Below are 16980 nucleotides of genomic sequence, written 5' to 3' on the forward strand. Positions count from 1 at the left end.
GAGCTAAGTTAGTGCTATTAAGATATTATCTTAAAAGCACTAACTTAGGTCTATCTTATTGGGTTTTAAACAGGAAGATAACAAAAATTAGTTTAGTTTTAAATAGTAAAGTAAGATCTCACCACCCAAAGGATGCTACGTACTTGCCAAGTTTGGTGAATATCTGTAGTGGGGTTCTCAAGGAAATGAAAACAATAAATAATAATGATATTAAAGTTTAAAGTGCAAAACCTATAGTCATACTCTTCTGCACTGATGTATAGATGCACTTGATGACAGTAGACAGCTAAGTGAAAAGATATGTTTTGAGTCGTGATTTAAAGACTGCTACAGTTGGGGATTTCCTGACTTCTAATGATTGATCATTCCACAGTTTGGGAGCTGCACAGGCAAATGCTCTGTTTCATGCGTATTTTTGTTTTAATTAAAGTGTTGGAATTAGAATAAAGATTCATGCACGACTTTCATAAATATCGAGTTCATCTACCTTCAGCAGGACATAGGTAATACCGTTCATGTACACTGTATGTGATTAGTACATTTCCGGATTTCCCGGCAGGACGTTCGTACATTTCCCTGGCGTTTGTACAAGGAGGCGGAACATTCCTTGTGCATTGTCCACGAGTCCCGGCGAATATAACAAATCATAGCAGTAAGTGAAGTATTTGTTATAGTTTGTGTAATGTAGCGAAGATTGCCGTAATAACTAAATGTCGTCAAGCCACTCCATGAAATAGAATGAAAATCGTGCTTCCTCTTCATTCAAACTTCTGAAACAATAGCCGATGAGCCTGATGTGCGTACATGGTCCCACCTGTAGCTCTGTATGTGGGACGTTACAGTTGCACAAGTATTTCTTGCAATAGACCTACTGCAGGCCTAATGCAAGAATGCAGCCATAGGTTTAGCGTTCAAATGAACTATCATTTTAACAAATCATGAATGGTCGACGGTAAATCTGCAATTCATAGAGGTTAACCATCATGTTCTCATAAATGGATATAATGTTTAAATACTGTTTTCCCGCCCACTCTCATCAGATTTGCATTCGAGTTAATGATGCGATCATTCAAGTTCGGTTGAATTTGATTTACCACCGAGATCAACATTAAAAAAGTACGGTAACTAGTTCATTCAATTTAATTTCATCAGCATCTACTTACCATATTAAAAGGGCGTTAAAATTCAAAATGCGCTCAAATTCCCAACAGAATCGCCAAGATCGATGTGAAGAAGGTTATGGAATTCAATTTTACGACATGCATGACATACAGACATATCGGCCGTGTTTTTCGCTGTTTCTTATATTCTTTGTAGAACTTTACTCATCTGTTAGAATAAGCAAAATTTAATGTATCTTGAAATGGGACTTTTGCCTTATAATAGATGATATAGGGCCTATAAAAGCACGTATAACTCCTCTTTGAAGGGCGTACAGGTACATTATATTCATATAATACACGACTTTAACGCTGGTAGAGAAGATAAAACATGAATATTACGAAAACGGACAGAATTTGTGGGCGACGGATTCGACAACTAGCAAGACTATATCACTGTCGGAAACCCCTGAGTGAAATAGGTCTACAGCTGAGCCGATTGTGGCAACTTATGATATGGACACAGAGAAGGTAGGAATGGAATAAAAATGTAAATTTGAAGGTCGACAAAATTTTGAGATATAGCCATCTGTGCATTCCCTTAATGTCACATCGATACTGTAAGGCGTATTTGAAGGTGGAAAACAAGATTATACTGGCGATACAATAAAAATGAAACTTTGAAATTAAATTGTAATTGTATACAGTAATACAATATATCACAGAGAAAGAAAGAAAGGACATGTAGAAACGCATGGGAATTAATGTGTTGATTGAATTTAAAACTTCAAAGTGCGAAGTTGTATTTCTCTAAATGAAATTGAAACTGCTACAGTATTTGGGACGAAACGTCTATCCAGCTGAACGAATTTCTCTCTATTAAATTAGAATGAAATAAAATCTAAAAAGAATGACATGAAACAAAATTGATTGCTCAAGAAATTAAAACGAACCGTGAGAGTCGAACAGTGGCCAAAATCACCTGAATTTGAACGCCTTCTTTTTACATTACTTCAAATGGAAATCTGATGAAATTTGGCGGGAAAACCTATTTCATACTTAAACAAGTTTACATTGAATGGGCTATAATACACTCAGCAAAAAAAAAAAAGAAAAAAGAAAAATTAAACACTGCTTCAAGTCTATATCTCTCATTAAAATGGCTAAATGTTAATGTATAATATACCACGAAGGTAGTTAAATTGGTCGTCAACTTGGTAATTCAATAAAAAGGGAAACTTTACGCATGAGTATGATGAGCGAACACCTTTGTTTTTCTCTTCCAAGGCACAAAAGTAAAAAATGCAAAACCCCTTAAGTTTCCCACTTTAATTCTGTTTGATGCTATAAAGAAATAGAGAACGAAAACATATTACAGTGTATTTCTTTCATTGTGCTATGTTGGTTGTTTGTTATTACTATCTGAAAGGGCATTTGCAGATGAGAGAAAATATATAAATTTTTTGCAATTCTTACTTTTGTTCCTTGGGGATAAAAACAAATATGTTCACTCATGCGTAAAGTTTGCCTTTAAATTGACCTACTTCGTTGATAGCCTATTAGATTTCCTTTAATATTGTATATAATACATTGATTTTCATCAAAATCTTCTATAAAAATTATGGACTTGAAAAAGTATTTCTTTTCTTTTCTTTTTCTTTGCTGAGAGTATATGCATTCGAGTTACTTATTTTCTTGCAGGTGGGAAAACAATCTGCTGATTCTACAGACACATGACCAACGCAATGATGTTTGGTTACATTGGGAAAGCTGCTGTAACATTTGGACTGATTAAGCATGGGTATTGGAAACCCAGCGAGTTCCTTTCAGCATTCCGTTGCCTTCACTCAGTCAGTGCCAAACAATCTCTGATCAGGAAGTCGCCCTACCTTAGTGAGCCTCGGGAGAAGAAACTTCTGACTGGTGTCAGCAGCAGGTACGTGACAAGACGAGTGAATCCAGTGGGCCATCTCCATGGAAACTAGGATTTTACCGATACTTCAACGAATTACAGCCCCGAATTTGTTGGTCTGACAAGTATGGCCTTGACAGCAATGGTCTCTATAACTCATATTTTTACTCCATCATCAACGATTTCTTATTCCTGCAATGCAATGTTGATACTCACGATCAAGATGCTCTGTCGCCCAACATCTATCCATTTATGGTCAGAGCAGAGTATGCATTAAATCAAGCTCCATGCTTTTCAGATGATCATTTAGCGGCTTTGGCAGTCAGCAAGATGGATATGTTCAGTGTGACGTGTATGGTAGGTGTGTTCACTATTGGGGGAAGGCCGATGGCAAATATTGTCGGTCGGTGCGTCCATATCTTCTATGACCGAAATGGAAGTGCTTTATATCCTGTGCAGATCCCAGATGCGGAAAGACGCCAGTTCATGAAGATTATGGTTCCTTTTGATTTTGACATAAAGGAATTGCACAAATTACTCGATTGCTGTCAGCAAGAGCAGTAGAAGAGAGGTGTGAGTCTTGTTATTCCAAAGGTTCTTTATTCCGCAACAGACAAATCCCCAATACCTAGATTTTCTTCAACCCGAAATTAATGAAAAGGGATTCATAAATCTGATTAGTTTGGCATTATTCCGAAGAGGGGCTACAGTGAGTATGGAAATATGTTACGAGCTACAGCCTAGCAAAAGTTGCATATTTCAAAGTTAAACGTTGCATAGTTATAAGTGCTATAGTAATGTGAAACCTCGGCACGGATGTAAACAAGACAATGAATAAAATGCACTGTTTCCAACTGGATTGTGAATAGACCCCCTTACCGATATATTCAAATTTTGTATATGTCATTTTAACAAAGATTGATCATGGCAATCTGAAAGCTCGCATGAGGCCTGCCCGACACAGCAACAACCAGTGTGTGCAAAGTGGATTCCAAGTATTGAAATGCCATTATAATGTAGAGGTTACTAAAATAGCACCTCACCAGGCCCCGAGAGAAGAAACATCCACAAACCTGACTACATCAGCAAAAAGGTCGATTATTTCAAAAAGAAAGACGATTTATAATGGCATTTAAATAGACTTAAAGAAGGTGCAGATTTTAAATCGGCATGGGAGATTATTCCAAACCTTGGGACCAGAAAAGCGCACTGTGTGTTGGAATGAGACTTTTTATGTTATGGAATGTGAATTAGTGAAGATGATTTATAGTTTCATACTTATGGTATTCTGAGTTTTCTTCAAATAAGTGACATAAGTGATCAGGGAGAAGATTATTTTTACACTTATGCATAAATAAACCCTATTGGAATGTACTGATATCTTTTAAACGCAGCAACTTTAACTCGTTAAACAATGCTTCTGTTCGAACACCACCAGGACCTATGTTTCATACATTACATAAATATCTAATAATATGATTTTGATAAACCTGTTATCTTTTCAAATTTGATTCAAATGTATATTTCCCCAAACAATGTTGCAATACGACAGGTAAGGTAAAATAAGTGTGCAATCAAGCATACGTTGTATGTTTACAGGCAAAAAAAAAAAATGCAAATTTACGAATGATACCAGTTTTTTTTTTAGACACTTTTCGCTCAACTTCTACAATATGAAATTTCCAGGATAACTTGGAATCAATGAATCCACCTGAAAACTTTGTTTTATCAACTTTAGGGATTGCATTAATGTTTAATTAGATATCGACATTTCAATTATCATCTTTTTTTCCTATTATTAAAGAGAATAATTACTGCACATTTTTTTGCTACTCAAAGATAACCTATTAGCTTGAAACCAAACACATACATTTTTAAATTTACTATTGACTTCATTACACAGGATATCCAAGTTTTTGCCACATGAAAAAAATATTTGTATCGTCAGCGTATAATATAAAAATTTTGATTGAGGTAAGATCAAAAGACAGTATAATTATGCAGGCTAAGACGCTGAGACTTAGTACAGAGAAAGAAAGCGCTGTGATGAGGTGAAAAGCAGCAATAGTATATGTCCCAAAATAATGATGCATGAGCACAGAGGAGGATGATGTTATAAGTCCTACCTGCTCTTCACTTGAGTATTTCTTTTCTATTTCTCATTGAAAATCAGCGTACAGTATAAGTCTGTCATTCAACATTCTCTTCCTATGTTAGCTGTGTTCGTGTTCATGTCGTCGTCTTTCTCCCGAAGGCTGCTAGAAGCATGTTTTGGGGCTGTCTGCTAGTCCGTACCACACAAATCATCGTCATTGCATTTTGATATGAACCACATAGAGGACTTCCTTTGTATTTGGCCTGAATATGTTTTTAATATGGCGAAGATGAGGGGATTTGATATTGGGCAAGGTCACAGATGTGAACCCCAGTTAAAACGATTTTTGTTAAACATATATCACATCACCATCTGAATTCTGTTTTCGTCAGGTGGATTGAAATTTGAATTATCAACGAAAAATTTTCACTCAATTCATTTTCCTGCTCTGTCCATTGCACGTATTTTCACGCAACGTGATCTTAGTTGTTGCAAATATGTTATTATGCTCCTCCATTTACAATTTCCAAATACCACCTTCTTTCACTTTTGTCAACTTCTGTTGTTCTTTTTTTATGGCAATATATGTTTCATTTTATTGCTGTGAATGTTATATTTTTATACTGTGCAATACTGTGTTGTCTTATGTGTTGTAAACTGATACAGTATATGGATTCACTGAAAACAGCCTGAGAGTAATCGTGTATTTTTACCTTATATTGCAAAAAAATAAATGAATAGATAAATAAGTAAACAAACAAAATGATAGTAGAAAAAGGTTCAAAGGTCGAGGTCAAATGAAATTGTAGGCCTGCATATGGCTAAAAATATAACCTTAGCCATTCCTCAGCAATAATATCCAGTGGTAATGTAATTATTTGTGAGTTATCAAATAGAATTAAACATGATACAATGTACATATAGTAGTGAAACCTAAACTTTGGTTAAATACACGTATCCCTGTATATTGGTTTTTTTTTATGGATACTAAGTAAACCTGAGTTGATTCATCTGTTTTATTTGAAATTTACGTAAGTCGTCAAATGTTTTTCATTCCTTTTCTAATCGATTAAAAGGAGAGGCTGATTCGATATGAAATAAATAAACAAAGGAAAGAAGAGATGAAGAGATAAGCGTAAAAAGCGTATATTACACATTGCAATTCATAACGAATGTGGTTGTTGATGATGTGCCTGTTTTGCTTGTTCGTAGGTGTTAGTAACGATTCTTCAGTACACTTATTTTATTTTAATTTTTCTTATTAGCTAATGATATTCTTTCCTTTGTAAAATGAATCTTTTTGTAGTTATGTGCATTTTTTTTTTGTTTTGTTTACGGGAATTATAAGTCTTCGGACTTTTCACCCGTCTGTGTGTTTTGGATGGCAATGAACCTGATCAATATCAATTTCATTTACCGTCGTGAAAAAAAAAAAACAAAAATAAAATCCATTTCAACCATGATCTCGGTCAGAGATGTTCAGTGATAGTCTCGCTTTAATGACAAAGACTTATATTCACATACCACAGTAAGTTGCCAGATAAAAATACATGGTGGAGCCTAGTGTTCAATATCTACATTTCCAGCGATGTAGCCTAAAACGCCATCCTCTATAGCAAAAACATTTTGTGTTTTGGACAATGATAATGACAGAGAGTCCATAATAATAAAGAGATATTCCTATCAGAATATTGCTTTAGTTTCCCCCTTTTCCAATTTGAGGATAAGTATTCCACGTAACTGTTTGGGGAAAACACGTTATCGTTTCGCTCGTGTCATCTTCTCTTTCAAAGAACAAGACAATAAATCAATTCCAATCTACCTGGGGTACGTAACTGTCAGTAGTTTCCCCTACTTGGAGTGCATTGCTTTGGAGAGGACTATTCTTAGTAAACATCTTCAAATCTAGGCTCCTACATCATGTACTAAAAAGTAAAGTGATAAAGCGAGTGATCAAAAAAAAAATTATGAAGATAAAGCTACAAATGTAAAGCAGTCAGTTACAAAGTGATATTTCATGACATAAAACATTCCACTGGCAGTATATATTTTTTTACTCTGAAAAGACCATAACTGGTAAAAGTGGTCTATTTGAGATTGATTTACAATTGTTATTCATTTGCGTCTGTCATTGTGTAGACTCACATCGGAGATGCTTGTAGACATCCATACTGAAGAAACTCCTGTGTTTATGTTAATGCTCTGTCTCTATTTAGCCCGTTTGATATAGCATCATAATCTGTTTCAAATGGAAAAGGGGTCTTTTTCCGCTTTTCTCGATATATGTTCCTGTGCTGATAATTTCCACAGTGTCAATTAAAGGGTCTAACAAAATCGTATTTGGTATTGATCTGTTAAAGTCTATTATTGTTATTACCGTTATTGTTGTCTAATGTCTATTTGTCTTGCACTACTTTGGAGATGTTTTTGTTTGTCATAACGATGATAATGAAATGCATTATTTATATACATATACCGATCCATATATGTATGGATGAGATCGACGATGACAAAGAATGTCGCAGGAGGCCCGATTTCTAGAAGCTTACGACACTTTTCTGTTGTCTTCCTCAGCTACAGTTATTTACCTACCGATGGAATATTTAGAGGATGTAAACGGAAGTGTAAGGTATAGAAATACGGGATATAAAGTGAAAGTTCAAATTCAAATGCAAACTTTATTTTTCCTTTTTTTTTAACGGAATGTATAAGTAACAATATGCTAAATTTGCCATGCGAGTCGTTGAGAATTTACATGAGCAGCCAGGGATAACAACATGTTTATGTCTATAAATATAATCGGTACAAGAAAGAAACGTACACTCTAAATACACTCTGCGAAAAAAAAAAAAAGTGGAGGTACCCACTCAACTAATAGGCTATGCTTGTATCATGTGGGTACCTCTGAGGGAAAGTGGGGAATAAGGGGGAGGGTGAGAAGCTTACAGCTACAAAGACTACAGGAAAGTCGGGAACAGAAAAAAAAAAACAAGGAAAGCAACAGTGTGGAAAAAGGGAACAGAAAATAGGGAGAAGAGAGAGAGAGAGAAAGAAAGAAAGGAAGAAAAATCTAAATCATTTTGATGCATACACCAAGGGCCAAAGCCCACAGAGACAGGTGTCTTTGAAAGTGATACATTGTCAGGCTATATAAGCTGTGGTACATTTAACATAATTATGAACTGAAATGGACCGGATTTCTAAAATACACTTTTGAAACAAAGTTTTCGCATGCAAAACATAAAAGGACACGTAGGACGGCCAGCTAGAAATGTTTAAATGGTTAGAATATTTTAATACCGAACAAAATTAGTACAGTCAAGGAGTGCATATATATAAATGAATAAATATATATATATATATATATATATATATATATATATATATATATATATATATGTGTGTGTGTGTGTGTGTGTGTGTGTGTGTGTAAGATCCTTTGCATAGGGTGGATTTCAAAGAAGAGTGTCGTGTGTGCAGAGAGTCGAGTCTAAAGGATCACAGGCGAAAACGAGTTGTTTAGCATTTCACCATGTCGATCGGACTGCTGCAGTCTTCACGTATACCAAAATCACTGTTACAATATACCAGTACATTAAAATTCATGAACAACCCTTTCTTCTTGCACAATATGGGCTGTCAATACGATTGTTTTTATCATAATATTTGTATAATCATGTGTGGTATACTCACTATTGTTACAAACTGTTTCATTATACCATGTATTTATTGTCTTATGTTATTTAATCATTTCTTATACCTTTTTCTCATTTATGACCGTTTACCAAAGATTATGGTCATAACGAATGCTCATTAAGCCACGTTTAATTCTGAATCATTACACTCTAATCACCTGTAAATTAAACAAAAATATATCTAAAGATGAAACAGAAGTTTCCATTTTTTCCTAACTGCGAGTGACCCTCAATCTGAATATCACACACTTTGTCGGCAAAAGCTAAAAAAATAAACACGTAAAACTATGTCTTATAAGGGCCTCGCAGAGAGGGGGAGGGAGTGAGGGAAGACAGATATTGTCGAAGAAGGAGCCTACAGAAACGGGGATGAGAGTAGCGGAAAAGACGAAATAAGCAGAAGCCAAACCAAGTTCAATAACGACAAGCTTACTCCTGCCAAATCATATATTGATGAGCAATGAGCAATACCATTTGAAATGCTGAAACAATTGCAATGAATTATTTTGGCGGACCATGCACTTTTCCCGGAACTTAGGAACCAACTGGGATTTAAGAATCACTCAGCTGCCAGATGGATGTGCTAACGCACACCATTTACCGGAGTGTTTGTAAGGATTACATGAATAATCATCCTTCACAGATGTTTGTCACAGTGGCTGTTATCAACAGAATGATGACCTTTGACTGCTCTTCCGCAATGTAGATGTGAGAGGAGGAGTAAAATAAAACGAAACGAAGTTGTAGACCTATGTGTATCTGTAATTAGAACGTAATTTTAAAAAATCACTCTGTCCGGTAGCGTCTTTTATTATTATTATTTTTTTTAACTTTTACGGCTCTCCTCATGGGAGGGGATCCGTTAAGCCAGACGCAGTCTCCACGGAACGTAGGCCTATCCCCGACGACCAGACACAGACCGATCTTTCGGTCAAGGACGTATAATTTACCCATTAGAACTTGCCACGCGAAAATTAATTATTTGCTGTAAGAGAATATGTATTTTTTCATGAAACATCGAAGTATGTCTGTCAACCAGTTTACCGTTTATGTACTGTATTTGTGGAGGACGCTTTGGAATCATTCCTACACTTACCCATAGTGGGCGTTTCTACATTTGGGGGGGAGGGGGGGGGGGGTTCAACAAGGGGTGCTTCGGCGGAGCTTAGGAGCTTTCTTTCGTTGAGCTGGGATTTCTGCTGGGTAGCGGCCTACACTCCACGCGGTAAATACACTCATACAGCTATAGTTTGTGTAATGTATGGTCAAGATTGCCGTAATGATATCGCAAGGCTACTGGGACCATGAGCTAGAATGAAAATGTTGCTGTCTCTTCATTGAAACTTGTGAAACTAAAGTCGTGCATTTACCGAGATGCTTGTGCTGGTCCCACCTGTAGCTTTATGTGTTTGACATTACTGTTGCACAGGTTTCACGCAATAGAACTACAATGCATCAAAGCAAAGGCACAATCATTAGACCAAGCGTGTATCAATGATCAATGTCCATGGTCAAGTTAACGTGGCATACTCGTGAAATAGGCCCCACCACTGCGTGTTCGTACAATACTAAGAAGACGGCTCGCCTGTTTATACTCGTGAATTCAGCCCCACCATGTGGTGTTCGTCGGTACACAGCACGGCGAAGCCGAAGGAGCTTTCTTCCTCGGCTAAATACATGTTATACAAGTACTCGTAACTCGCGAATGCGACCCACCAAACGGCGTTTACGTATAAGACTGATACAATGCAGCGGCGGGGCCGATTTCCACAGTATAGTATTTCGTCCTGGTTTATCTAGCTTATACAGTAGTACTGGGCCTGGGGTGGATAATTCGACCGCGGTATCCGGTAAAACCCGACCCTGGACAGCTCGTCCCGAGCCCTCGACAGCTCGACTGGGGTCGAGTTGTCCAGGGTTGGGTTTGCGATTGGACACACTGACACGATTCAACTTTATTTGTTCAAAATTTTTATTGAATGAAACACATTTTAGTCAAGGAAATGACATATATTAGTCGAATGTACGAAAAGAAAAAGTTTTGTCAAATTCTAAAAGCAATTCATTCTATTTTCTGATGGTGCAAATCAATGTTTCACGGTATTTTCACTGCTCGGAGGATTGCGGTGACCGAGCTTTTTCTTGTGACGACAGCCATGTAAGTTTATGGTATGGTGAAATTTGTTAAGAGATTTGCGTGAGGTGATAAAAACGAACAAAAAGGATGATATTTCATATATACGTGTGTTTCCTATCGTTGGTGACATTTTCATGAGCAGAGGAGGAATTTCAGCTAGAAAAGTGAAACAAATGCTGTATACGTTGTATCGTGCCTTCCGTCACGTGGTTCAGGTTGCTACACCGCGGCGCTCACTCCCACTGATCGCAGCACGCCGAGGCCCCCGGGCTGTAGGGCTTGCTGTCGTGCAGCTCCAAGGGTGGAGTGGGCAAGGTGTACTGCTGCGCAGTAATACGAGGAACTAGTAGACACCTAAAAGTTGTCTTTTGAGGGTGATTCAAATGTAATAAATTTTGATAAATTTTGGCGAGCGAGCCGAAAATGTTTGTATTTCGGCTTACAAAACATGGAATTCTTGTCATTTTTTAGTTTTTAAATCTTTCAATTCTAATCAAGATACAGTGACGGCCTAATAGATAACGATTTATACCAACAAACTGAGGACTTGATAAGATACTCTAAATTTGAGCCAAAATTTGAGCCGAAATTTGTATATTTCTGTGTCGGACACATTGCACTTATCTCATTGTTCGTTGTACTTGTAAATCATACGATGCTGGCACACTGTTATAATTTGGTGGCTTGCCCTGCATATGAAATAACAGATCATGCCACAATTGAATCCAAAAGCTTGCTAAAACTTACAAATCAGTGTGTGTATTTTCTGAACATGTTGGTATATAGGAAGTAAGGGATTCTCTTCAACATGATAATTAAAGTAATTATTAAATGACGTGTGAACAACGACAACAATAAACATTGTCATTTTGTCCGCGTCATCATCATGTTTTGTTCTTATCTTGTTTGGTTTGGTGTTCTGCGCCCCCTTCCCCCCCCCCCCCCCCTGCCAACGAAGAATGGTCCCAAAGCAGCAAGAAATAATAAAAACAATAACATACACATAAAACAAAATGTCAGACATGAAGTCTTTCAGCAGTTCCGAACAAATTTGGCACACATGGTGATTGTAATAAGCCTATATATTCAAACTTTAGGAAAACATTTATTTTTCTAAAAAATTTTGGAAGGTATGTTGCCATGAAAACAGTAAATTTTGGCTTCCCAATTAGAAAAAAAAAAATCAACCTCAAACGTAGAAACGAACATTGTGGTGGTTGTATTGTAAAATCGCCCGCATTTTTTTTTATGTAGAAAGTGGGCAGCGCCCCAAAATGTAGAAACGCCCACTAATATAGAAATGCATCGCCCACAAATGTAGAAGTAGCTTATATACTGCGAGTTATTTTTTTTTCTGAAGAGTTTTTTTTTTCTATATATTTTATGGAACTGAACACAGGCGTTGAACCCCCCCCCCCCCTCCCCCGCCTGGGTCCGTCACTGGAACACGAATCCGAACAACATGTATTACAGTTACTAAAGTTTGGGGGTTGTTTTGTTGTAGAAATTATGTAGAACCAACGGTGTGGTTTATTTCGGCTTTCGTACGTGTCAACGGCGAGTTCCTAATTTTTTCTTTATACATGTATTTTGGAGGAGTATTTTTTTTCAATTTCTCTATTTATAGGTAATGAACAATAATCCATGTGTTGCCATTTTTGTAAATGACGTTTTCAGTCGTTGCCATGCGAACAAATTATTTGCTTTAAGAAAATATTTATTTTTCACCAAACATCATGCTGTGAAGGCCAAAATATATCAAAATACATAAATGTTTGTATGTCATGATTACCTCACAACAATGTTGGTTGCCATATTAACAGTTAGTTTTAAGAAAATAATACATGTATTTTCATGAAAAAGCATGAAGCAGCATGCACACCGCAACAAGTTACACACATGCATACGCACACACATCTCCCTACCACCGACACACACCTGGGGCCCGTTTAAAAAAACTTGTCATCAGTGACAACTGCCACGTTTCTATGACAAATTTGCTCTCAGCCAATCAGATGCAAGGATTTCAGTAGCTTGTCACATCTATGACAACTTGTCACTGATGACATCTTTTAACGGGCCCCGCACTCGTACAAAACATTATTTTACTAGAAGCGAAGCCCTGCTAGGTAAGTACATGTAGTATGTCTGTCAACCAATTTGCCATTCCATATGTGGGCGACGTTTTGGAGTCATTTCTGCATCTGTCCACTTTCTACATTAGAAAAAAAAAATGTGGGCGATTTTTTACATTTGTGAGCGATGTATTTCTACATCAGTGGACGTTTCTACATTTTTGGGCGTTCCTACATTATTTGTGGGTTCAACACCCCGCGGCCCGGTATCCCGTTGTGTGCTGGTATCAGTGCCGGGAGCGAGCTGCCATGAGCGTGCCGCGGTGTTGCAACTGAACGGGTAGGAGCGAAGGCGATTCGACGTAGGCAGCATTTGTTTGATTTTTCTCACTAAAATATTTCTTCTGCTCATGGAAATGTCTCCAAGATAGGAAACGCATGTACCTTTATGACGTATTATCTTTTGTTGTTCGTTTTTTATCATTTCACCGAAATTTCTAAACAGATTTCACCTTACCACACAGGCTGTCAAAGCTCAGTAACCGCGATTCTCAGAGCAGGGAAAATACCGTGAAATGTCGCTTCGCAGCATCAGACAATAGAAAGGAAATCAATTCAATTTAATTCATTTCAAATTCGAATTGCCTTTAAGATTCGATAAAACCCCTTTTCATATATCATTCCACTACTTTATACCATTTATATGACAAAAGTAAGTTTCATTCTGTGAAAATCTGTAACAAATAAAGTTGGGTCGAGTCAGTGTCCAATCGCAAACGCGACCCTCGACAACTCGACCCGGTTGAGCTGTCGAGGGCTCTGGGCAACTTGTCCATGGTAGGGTTCCTCCGCGGTCGAGTTGTCCAGGAATCGTATTACATCTGCTCGGTATCTATGCATTCGACTTACTTGTATCTATTTTCTTGCTCAGGTGGAGAAAATAAAAATCTGCTGATGCTACAGATATGACCAATGATGTTTGGTTTTATTGGGAAACCTGCTACAACATTTAGACTGATCAAAAATGGGCATTGGAATTACAGTGAGCTCCATTCAGCATTCCGTTGGCGTTGCCTACACTCGGTCAGTGCCAAACAATCTCTGATCAGGAAGCCGCCTTACCTTAGTGAGCATCGGGAGAAGAAACTTCTGACTTGGTGTCAGCACCAGGTACGTGACAAGATGAGTGAATCCAGTGGGCCATCTTCATCGTTGTCTCCATGGCAACAAGGATTTTACCGATACTTTCTCCCAATACAGACCCGTGTTGTGGACACTGACTGGTTTGGCCACATCAACAATGCTGTGTATTACTCTTATTTTGACACCATCATCAACCATTACATCTTCAGGCGATGCAAACTTGGCGCTCCCAATCAAGAGAGTCAGTCTCCCAACATCCTTGGGTTTATGGTCAGTACAAAATGTACCTACAAGCAACCTCTAAACTATCCAGAAGCTATTCTAGCAGGCTTGGCAGTCACCAAGATGGGTAACTCCAGTGTGACGTACACGGTAGGTGTGTTCGCTGAGAATACAGGACAGGGAGAGATGACTGCTGAGCCTGACAAGGAGCCATCAATACGTGGTAACATAATGGAATCCAGTGAGGTGGCTCACTTTGGAAGCCACCAAGACATGGCGAGTGCTGTCGGTCAGTGCGTCCATGTCTTCGTTGACCTCAAGGGAGACCAGCGTCCAGTAAGCATCCCAGATACAGCAAGACACCACTTCAATAAAATTCTAGTTCCTTTTGATTCAGATATAAGTAAATTGTAACATACTCTGTTGCTGGGCAACAGTAAAGTAGAGAAGAGATGTATCCTTTTTCATTGTAATTCCATGCTGCATTCATACAAGACTAATTGCTATGAATTAAGACTACTTACATGTAGTTGTTTTCAGTTTGCATGCTGCCACTCAGAAAATGCTATCTTATACAGTGGAATTATAATAAAAATTTAATTCCTTTCCAGCCAAATAACATTTTCTTGAACATTGTTAGTAGATATCAGCAACCATTTCCTCTTTTTCCAAGTTTTATCTTTAATACAATAGTGCATTTACCAGACTGCAAATTGCTCAAAGATAGACGGCATGGAGAAGGTAGTAAGTGAAGAAGTGTGAGAATAATTGATCAATTAGAAAGTAACAGTAATGCAGTAACTGACAGAAACTGAATTACACTGTAGAGTTTATTAAAAAAAAGTCAGGAGAAAATAAAAGCTTTATACATGACAATTTCCTTTAATAAACTACACAGTGTATTGATAGAAGTGAGATCAATAAACAGTAGGCTAAGACTGGATAGAGAAAATGTTCCATAAGGAGATGAAAAAAAAAAAGAGCAATAATGTGTCCAATAACAGTGATGCAGCAGAGGGGAGAACAACGTCATATCATGAGTCCGGCCTGCTTTTCACTGGAGTGTAATCACTTCGTTTCTGTATCTCATTGAAAATCAGCTTACTAAAATCTGTCATTTAGCATTATCTTTCTATGTTACTTAGTGGTGTTGTTTTTGCCTTGCCTCCTGATGGCTGTCGCAGCCATTATGTTTCTTTTTTGGCTGTCTGCTGGTCCATCCCACACAGATGTTCAGTAGAGTGATTTGATAAGAAACCGTCTGGTTAACTTCCTTTGTACTTGGCTTAAGTATCTTTATCTATTATTGCTATTTTTTGTTGTTGATAAGGTGAAGATGCACTGGTTAGATGTTGGCAAAATCTTTCAAGGATAAAGGTAGGGAAGTCACTCAACTCGGGCTAAAAATTGTTTTTTTCAGCTGCTCCTTTAATGACAAATCCACTGCTTAGTTTGATATTAAGGAGGCGTAGAAATTATAGTCGACAATTATTTACATTATGACAGCTTTTGAAAGGGTTATAAGGTCGAGGTCAAAATGTTGCTCCACTTATGCCTAACAACATAACCTCTAGCCATTTCCTCAACAGGAAATATCCAGTGGTACACATAGTATGATTTGGCATGAGTTATTACATTTTAACCCTAACTAGGCCGGGCTATTTAGGTAGATCATAGAGCCGAGGGGGGCCTCCCAGGCCCCCCCCCCCTCCAGATCTCGGCCGTCGACCGCGCGATCACGACAAAAATTTGCACACACATTGCCTATGACGTAATCTAAAGTACCACGAAGTTAAATCTAAAAAAAAATTATCATTTTTGCTTAATTATGCTAATTTATGCATAATGATGCATGAAATCAGACAAATTGGTATAAATCACTAAAATAAAGCTCGAAATGGGCACATTTTTTGTGTAAATATTCTTTTTAGTGTCCTGAGCAAATACATGAGAAAAAAATTGTGCCATCTGAAAAAATTTCTTATGTATTTTATTGTTTTTTTGAATTTCTTATGTTTTTCTTTGTTTTTTCGACTTTGTTTTTTCTTGTCCGCGACATTGTTCCAAACAAGAAAATATGTTATTGATTGATTTTTATCAAAAAAAACCCCAAAATAATCATGCTTTCGTGAAATTTGCCTGTAAGCACAGTTTGCATTGAAATTGTACACAAATTCACGTTTTTGAGCAATTTTTTGGTCTGAATCGCGCGCCCGGGCATCGCAAATTTGATGTCAAAAAGATGCGGGAGACTCGAAAGAAAAAAGTCATGAAACGTCGCGGCGTTAGCTTTTCGTGTTAGCGATACATCGCGCGAAAACGTCGAGGGGGGGGGGGGCCCTCGTTGTATATGGTTGGCACTCGAACACAAATAGTACAGTGGAAGAAGTAGATAGATATATAATTTTTGTGATGTATGAATATGTATGTGTGTGTGTGTGTGTGTGTTTTACCCGTCCGTGGGTCAGGGGTGGGACTAAAAGAAGTATGTCGTGTGTGCAGAGAGTCAAGTTCAGGCGGTATAAATGAAATGCTGATCTTTTTACCTCGTCGATCGAGCTGGTACTTTATTCTTCACAGACGGAAGTCAATTTTACAATG

At 37.6% G+C, this 16980-nt stretch overlaps 1 protein-coding gene across 1 annotated transcript; it reads left to right on the forward strand.

Annotated features, from left to right (window-relative positions):
* The first annotated feature begins 9966 nt into the window (after window positions 1-9966).
* LOC139723630 (uncharacterized) lies at window positions 9967-15518 on the forward strand. Its single transcript, XM_071634861.1, has 2 exons — window positions 9967-10027; window positions 13946-15518. Exon 2 carries the CDS (start codon window positions 13987-13989, stop codon window positions 14791-14793), a length of 807 nt encoding a protein of 268 aa, XP_071490962.1. The 5' UTR covers window positions 9967-10027; window positions 13946-13986; the 3' UTR covers window positions 14794-15518.
* The last annotated feature ends 1462 nt before the right edge of the window (window positions 15519-16980 follow it).

The sequence above is a fragment of the Diadema antillarum genome, unplaced genomic scaffold (genome assembly GCF_040938485.1).
Source record: "Diadema antillarum isolate AM-2024a unplaced genomic scaffold, OU_Dant_1.0 scf00000015, whole genome shotgun sequence".
NCBI lineage: Eukaryota > Metazoa > Echinodermata > Echinoidea > Diadematoida > Diadematidae > Diadema > Diadema antillarum.

Excerpts from the sequence above, each read along its gene's own strand:
- LOC139723630 (XM_071634861.1), top strand. The coding sequence starts at position 13,987 with ATGATGTTTGGTTTTATTGGGAAACCTGCTACAACATTTAGACTGATC.